Source organism: Spea bombifrons, chromosome 4 (assembly GCF_027358695.1).
Source record: "Spea bombifrons isolate aSpeBom1 chromosome 4, aSpeBom1.2.pri, whole genome shotgun sequence".
Classification (NCBI taxonomy): Eukaryota; Metazoa; Chordata; class Amphibia; order Anura; family Pelobatidae; genus Spea; species Spea bombifrons.
Genome location: NC_071090.1, coordinates 1,702,696 through 1,710,765, shown reverse-complemented (window position 1 = coordinate 1,710,765; position 8,070 = coordinate 1,702,696). Strand labels below are relative to the sequence as shown.

At 43.4% G+C, this 8,070-nt stretch overlaps 1 protein-coding gene across 1 annotated transcript in view; it reads left to right on the top strand.

Annotated features, from left to right (window-relative positions):
- The first annotated feature begins 350 nt into the window (after positions 1-350).
- Positions 351-8,070, top strand: part of EFCAB6 (EF-hand calcium binding domain 6) — a 31,893-nt gene continuing 24,173 nt past the window's right edge. The window contains exons 1-5 of the mRNA XM_053462231.1: positions 351-431; positions 621-771; positions 945-1,165; positions 2,020-2,120; positions 4,752-4,818. Of these exons, the coding sequence (XP_053318206.1) occupies positions 627-771; positions 945-1,165; positions 2,020-2,120; positions 4,752-4,818 (534 nt within the window). The 5' untranslated portion in view covers positions 351-431; positions 621-626. The remainder of the gene's footprint in view (positions 432-620; positions 772-944; positions 1,166-2,019; positions 2,121-4,751; positions 4,819-8,070) is intronic.

The window sequence follows — 8,070 nt, the reverse complement described above, 5'->3', positions numbered from 1 at the left end:
AGTTATTAATCAATCAGTTATTGATCAGGTATTGATCGCTATCTGTCCTCGATCAGCCGACAGCCGCACCTTTCCCTCCCGCCCCCTTGGCCACACCTCCATCTCCAACTCAAATGGGTGGGGAAGATGTTTCACGTGCGCCCGTCTCGGCCAATCAGCGGCGGGTTTGGTTACCGCGGTAACAGCGTCACTGAAACACACAGCATCCCCGGAAGTTGCCGGTACCTCAGACAGCGGAGCCCGGACTGCACCCCGGACACCGGTACGGAGCACCTCCTGACAGGCAGCACAGGTGGCATACCCCTGACCGTCTGTACCTACCCCCGGGTATCTACCCCTTAATACCCTCAGACGGGGACGGAGGGTTTGTAGACTCATTCTCACTCTCATAGCCCTCAGAAGACAAGAGAGAAATACCCCCTTCCTCTAAGGTGGGTAATCCGGCATTTAAATGGTTAATAAGGAATAAAACAGATATATGAACCCAAAATGTGATACATAAAAATGACAGAAATTAACTGACATTTAATTAAAAGGTTATCGTTTTTTTTTCTTATCGTTTGTATTGGGAGAAGCGGGAATTATACGCTGATTTGTTTAATTTTTATTTCTGTATTTAGGATACGATGCATTCCCGAGTAACGAGTGCCGAGAGCTTCAACGACTTGCGCCCCCAGACTCGAGGAATCACCTTTGCTGGGCGGCCGCCGTCTACGCCGGGCAAATATCTCTCACGCAGCAGTAGCGCATCGTCTGTCAGATCTTCCCAAAGTACGTGACGCAAGTCGGCTCAATCCCGAGGTCTCCGGTCAAATGAAAAAGGGATAACGAGCTGGAACTGCGTGCAAATGTTCCTTTTTAACCCTTTTTTGGCAAAATCTCTGTTTTGTAACAATGTGTGTATTTCTTATCTTCTCTCTTCTTCTTATTACCGGTATTTGCAGTTTCTTCGGTGATCTCCGCGCCGGATCCCAGCCTCTCCGTATCGGACGTTGAAAAAATATTACAGCGGAGAGTTACTGAAATCGGGGAAGATTTAAGAAACGCGTTTATGACTCTAGACGCCGATCAGAGCTTCGCTGTCACAAAAGGAGAGTTTTACCGGGTGCTTCGGAACTTCGTGTTGCCGTTAACGCAGACGCAGTTTGATGCATTGTTGGCAAAGGTCATTTTCCATTTTACGTGTGATTTTCCCCCAAGAAACCCAGAGCCCGTCGGCAGATCGGCCCCATCCGGCCCCCGTCTAGTCGCCGTTTCTCCTGCTGTAACGACTCAAACCTTAAGCCCGTCTTAGATTCAGGAGCCGTATGTCTATCCCATGCATGTTTAATACCCTCACTGTATTACCCTCTACCACTTCTGCTGGGAGGCTGTGCCTTTTATTTACCACCCTCTCCATGCTAAATACATGCGGTGCAGAGGGTTTGCACAAGAAACGCCCTAAAAAGCCATGGTGGCCTCTTTTTAATTAATACAAAGGAATAGGCATAGGTCTTCCTTGATCATAAAACAAGACTAGGGACCAAGTAATGTTTGAAGAATGAGCAGATTAACAGACGGAATTTATCTGCATCTGTAACTCCCATTACTCTCATAGCCCTCAGCAAATAAGATAGAAGCACCCCTGAGTCTAGCTTCTCCACTCCTCTTTATATCCACGTTATGTTTACAATTAGATCAGCTCCTATCACTCTTAGCCGAGGAATAAAAATCCCATGGATGGATGGTGTTAAGCTCCATATAATCCTTTATTTATGATGATCAATCACGCGCACAGAAATGTTTGTGCAAAAATATAAACGGGCAATCAAACGCAACGGCCAGATGTGATCCATTTATTCAATTCTATTCTTTTTTTATTTATTTTGCTATATTTGTCATACAATTTCAGTTATAAAACACAAACTAGACTATAATTTGTAAACATTATTTTATGTGAAAGGCATATATTCTTGCTTGGTTGGTATTTATATAATTTCTATTAAGGTATCAATAGATTGTTCCATTTTGTTGCCACAGATTCCCATCCTGGGTAACGGAGCCGTTCCGTATCTCAAGTTCCTGGAAATGTTCCACCGAGCCGGCGGGCGCTCGGCCCAGGGCAAGAATGTGAAACGAAGGTATGGCTTTATTCTGGTATTTATCTTAATGCCACCACTTCTTGTTACCACCAGCGTCGGAATGAACATGAAACATCTACATAGGAGGAGTGATCTACACAACGGTTCAAAGGTTTGGGGTCACTTAGAAATCTCTTTATTTTTGAAAGGAAGGCACATTTTGTCCATTAAAATAACATGAAATGGATCAGAAACCCAGCACAGATGGGGTTAATGTTGTAAATGACTATTATAGCTGGAAACAGCTGATTTTTAATGGAATCTCTTCATAGGCGTACAGAGGCCCTTTGTCACTCCCATCACTCCTGTGCCCCAATGGCCCTTTATCACTCCCATCACTCCTGTGTCCCAGTGGCCCTTTATCACTCCCATCACTCCTGTGTTCCAACGGCCCTTTGTCACTCCCATCACTCCTGTGCCCCAATGGCCCTTTATCACTCCCATCACTCCTGTGTCCCAGTGGCCCTTTATCACTCCCATCACTCCTGTGTTCCAACGGCCCTTTATCACTCCCATCACTCCTGTGCTCCAATGGCCCTTTATCACTCCCATCACTCCTGTGTTCCAACGGCCCTTTATCACTCCCATCACTCCTGCGTTCCAATGGCACTTGTGTTCGCTGATCCAAGTTTAAGTTTAAAAGGCTTTTTTCCATTTATGTTACAGACAGAAATTTCCTTGTTTTTCATTAAAACAGCTGAGTGACCCCAAACTTTTGAACAGTAGAGCTTATCGTAAAACAGACTGTTAAGTGCCGCATGCCAACATTTAAAAAAATTATTTAATATGCGTAAATTGCATGGTTTTTTAATAAAAAAAAAATGTATGTGTAATGAAAAATAGGATGATATAGACATTTTTTAAAGCCTTGTATCACACTACGGCAAACTATCCAGCACTGAAACTGTTAAAAAAAATAATCTTGCATGCCCTCCCGTGCTAAACAGCTTGCGTTTCCATTATGCAAGTTTCAGGCGAGTGTATGCAGGTTGCCGGTGGTTTTGTTGCGAGTTGGCGTTAGCGGACCTAAATTTTTTTTGCCAATCCAAAATTTAGCGAATAGACCTCAACCCCATACATCACACCTGTGCGTAAGGAGGTCCTTTCTGTAAAAGACCAACAAAGATACAGTATCTGGCACGCACACTCTATAACTATCCGCAGACAGCCGTGTGAATGCCGGGCACGCGCCCAACCTCCTACCCAGTATAAACTCATCATCATTACTGGAAAGGCGACGCTCTTTTGTTGTGATCAGTGGGGTTTGTAACCAGGATCCGGAATCTAATCGCACCTGATGAAGCCTTTGGCACGTACGGCTCCTGCCCACTGGATACAATGTAACCACGAACATTGCAGTTTGTATCAGCGCACCGGTCTGAATGGGAACCAAAACATTCCTTTCAGCAGGACACAAGCACACAACAACATAGCAACAGATTATTGTGTTAGAGAAACGATTTATGGACCCGTTATTTGTCCTTCAAACAACAAAAGGCAAAGACATTAAAAGCCTTTTGTATCTGGCTTTGGACAGACAAATAACGTGGATTTAGTGAAACCCGATATTCCCGGAATGCTCTTTTTTCCATATTTCTTTGTATGTTAAAAAGACTTTCCCCGATTATCCTTTAAACACAGATCTTTCCGAATAGTGCCGACAGATTCCGTTGCGCTGTTTCATTAGCTATTACCTATACCTGCGAGTAGTTATTTAGGGGCTGCGTAGCGCCATGTACCCCCAAACCACGCTGCCCCTGGCTTCTCTTATACTTATCTTTGCCTCGTATATAAAGGCGGTTTTAAGTCTGGTCTTTGCTCCCAAATATGCCGAGCGTTCCAGAGACTGCCGTGTGCCGGTTTGTTTTTCTTAGATTGTAAGCTCTACGGAAGCAGTACTCCCTTTGTAACGGGATCATTGATCTTTGACGCACCGGAGGACCTGATTGCCCAAGAGGATGAAAAGCCCCTGGTTTTGCGGTGGGGGGCACTGCCTCCACCCCTGTGCCTACTGTTAAATCTCATGCATATATAATAAACCTGTCCAAAGAATATCTCCCGTACTTTAGACTCTTGGCTATTAGTCACCAAAGCAGGTTATTATTCACAACGCTTTCACGGTTGTTTTTAACATCAGAAAAGCTGATAGGATTTTCATGATAGCCATTTATTTCTATTATATAGCATAGAAAGAAAGAAAAAAAAAAAATATATATATATATATATATATATACACACAAACCCTGTTTTGGGAGGCTTTAATCATAAACCATCGTTCCCACTTTTTCTGGCGTCCGACAGGCTCTATAAAACTCCATCAATTTGTTTCCGGAGCTGGAAACTGGACAATATTTTCAATAAAGGGAATTTTATTTATATTTTGCGGTTCCCAGTTTGATGTTCACCCGCCGCGTAACATTCGTCTTCATCATCGGTTCCTATAAAACTTTGTAAGCGGAGTATAAAATGATACCGTGTGTTTTCTACTATCGCCACCACCCTGCTGCTTCCGACCGACAGAGCTGCGGCTGATGGAATTCCTCGGCTTCACAGCACGCAGACTTCGAGCGAGAGGTCTCGGCGGGTTCTTTATACAGGCACCTAAATTGGGGAATTATGTCTCTTTTTCAGGTGGAGTCTCGCCGAAGGAAACCAGGTTCTGACCCTGAATGAACTGGAGACCCAGCTGAGACACATGGTACGGTATGAGATTAACAGAACCAGTAAACTTATTAACAAACCGGCCCCCACTGGGGGTACCCGCTGTGATGGCGGCCCCTGATTGCTCCCGTGAAACCTTAAAATTTAATAATTATAATATTATATATACTATATATATATATATTATATATATAATAAAATAACTTCAATACAATCCACTACCAAATCACACATATATGTGCAAGCAGATTTCTTTCATTATTATAACTTTTTAATTGTTGAATGTCGTGTGGATTTACCTGGAGTTTAACGGGTTTAATATATATATTTTAGCGTTAACTGTCGCTGTCATCGTTGCGAGAGAGATGGCTCGCGGGCGCGTGAGGCAGGAGACGTCTCGGCGTCCGCGGTTAGCGCGCGTTGCGTTATCTCACCAATAGGCGACACTTTAAGTGTTTAATTGAGATTGGAGGATTTTGCCCGTTTTCTTCACATTTTAATTTTTGAAGGTGAGAATCCAGATTAACTGTTAACAAACCTTTTGGCGGCAAAGCGCTCGTGGAACCAACGATTTCACAGTCAGTGGTCCTCGTACACTCGCAAAGAATGGCACAGAATATATATATTTCTGGATTTTCCCTGAATCCTGCATTTTTCAATTCTATGAATAAACCTCATGTTAAAATGGTTAAAATAAGAAATATATATATATATATATATATATATATATATATATATATATATATATAACATCATAACCTATGCTATTGTTACATGACATCATAACCTATGCTGATAGGACATGACATCATAACCTGGCATCGCCATTACAGCCCATTAAATAGGAGTAACCTATCCAATGTGCACTATTTGGGCATAAATACGGTTAAATGCGCAGATTATCAAGTTTCTGTGTCTTGTTTTTAAAAGTTTCGTAACGTGAAAATTACATTTCTCAACCTCATGCAAAAAACAAAAGCCGTTAGCATCGAGGCTTCAGACTAACAAATACCCAGACAAGTTACAGATAATTAAAGCTGGGTTAATTAGGATCAGCCAATTAAATTGTAATTAGAAGAAACCTTGTTATTGTAGCATAATCTTGTTATACCGTGGCAGGGTTTTCATCTAATTAAAACATTTTTCCCTATAGCAGTTTGATGTAGAGTTTGCTTGGAAGGTATCCTGTCGGTTTGTCTGTCGGTTTGTCTGTCTGTCCGTTGATGACGGCCGCCAAGCCAGTGTCTGCCGAGGGTGCTTTTATATAATAGATTGTAAGCTTTTGTGTATTCTGAGAGCTGATGGGATGCTACTCTTTCTCTAGAGCCCCTGTTACACCAAAGGTTGTAAATTACGCTTGGCCATTTACCCCCGATTACCCCTCTGAAAATACAGACGCTAATTCTCTTCTCCCTGTTTACAGTCTGTGGGATCTGTGGAGTCAAAATAATTGTAGATCCATGTGATAATCCAAGGAGCCGACCAATCCGTCCATCTGTCCCTCTGTCCTTCGTTCATCCACTGGTCCCTATGTCTACACATACATTCGTTTATCCATCCACATGTCTATCCACCCTCCCATCCATTGGTCCCTCTCTCCACTCATCCATCAACCAGTCCATCCACCTGTCCAATGCCTATCCATCTGTCTATCGGCTGGTCCTTCTGTCCACTCATCGATTAGTCCATCCATCCACCTGCCCATCCATTGGTCCCTCTGTCCATCTATCTGCTAGTACATCCATCTGTCTGTCCACTGGTCCACACATCCATTAGTCTATCCATCCACCTGTTTATCCACTGATCCTTCTGACCACCCATCCACCTGCCCGCCACTCCCCCTCTACACATCCATTAGTCCATCCTCCTATCCGTCCATCCACCCATCCATTGGTCCCTCTGTCCGTCCATCCATTAGTCCCTCCATCTACTCCTCCACGTGTTCATCCATCCACCGGTCCCTCTCCACACATCCGTTAGTCCATCCACCGGTCCATCCCCTGCTCCCTCCGTCTATTGGTTTGGAGTGCTTTCTGTCACCCCAGTTGACTGATTGCATGAGTGAAATTGTCTTATTTTATTGTTTTTCTACTGATTTTGAGTCTGGGAGTAGCTGGGAGGAGTGGGGAACTTTGGGCTGTGTCTGTTAATGTGCCATTTCCGACTTTGGTCGGCCGCGTGGAGATGTAGTAATTGCATCAATCCGCCGCCCCGCGTCTCTCGCCGTTCTCTAATGCTGCATGTGTCGGAGGGGATGATTAAAACCCGAAATCTTAAGGGTTATTGTTGGTCCCTTCCCTGCCAGAGGTCTGCATCAGCTTTGATCATTTTTGCCTGGCGTGTAATAAAAGTCTTTCCAAAATTATGGACTTTAATCATATCCGCGCCAAATTAGAGCCGCTTTTATTTTGCAAAACAATAAAAATAAAAATAATTTCCGCTGAGTCGCTGAGACGGTGCGGCATCATTTAAAAAGGTTTCCACGACGACTTAAATAAAAAAAAAACTATGACTCCCTGAGGTTTAGGTAAAAAATATCGACAAAAAAATACTTTTTCTTTAAACAATAATATTATATCTGAAAAACGAGCCTGAAACATTTATAATATCATTTTTTTTGTTAAAAATTTGCAAAAACATAGAGGACTGGGCCTGGTGCGAATCTTTAGGTGAAGGATTTTTGTCCTTTTGTCTCAGCTACCGAAAATAGAAAAAAAAAAACCCTAATTGATGCATGAAAGTGGATATCTTTACATTGTATCGCAGATCAACAGAAAACAGCATTGATCCATGTCAATATGCGATATAACAAGGCCACAGGTCTGTGAAAGGAGAGGGTGATAGACAAAAGGAACGGCCTCCCAGCAAAAGTGGTAGAGGGTAATACAGTGAGGGGTATTAAACATGCATGGGATAGACATACGGCTCCTGAATCTAAGACGAGACCAACGACTGATTAAGGTTTGAGTCTTTACAGTAGGAGAAACGGGCGACTAGACGGGGGCCGGATGGGGCCGATCCGCCAGGGTTTAAGAAGGTGACGTGTCGGGGTTAGCACTGAACACATTGATTTTTCTGTACGCCGTCTAGTCGTACCGGACTCTATAGTTAATTAAAAACGGGAGACGAACAAAGTATTAAAAGCCCCGTTTGTGTTTCTAGGCAAAGTGCCAGAGCCTGGAACGGATCCAGCGCTACCAGCTGGTAAATAGGAAGTGTGCGCAGCGGGGCGCCGATCCTCCGCAGAGCGTAAACAGATGGAGTCAATAGAAAAAGACAAGTTAGGCTT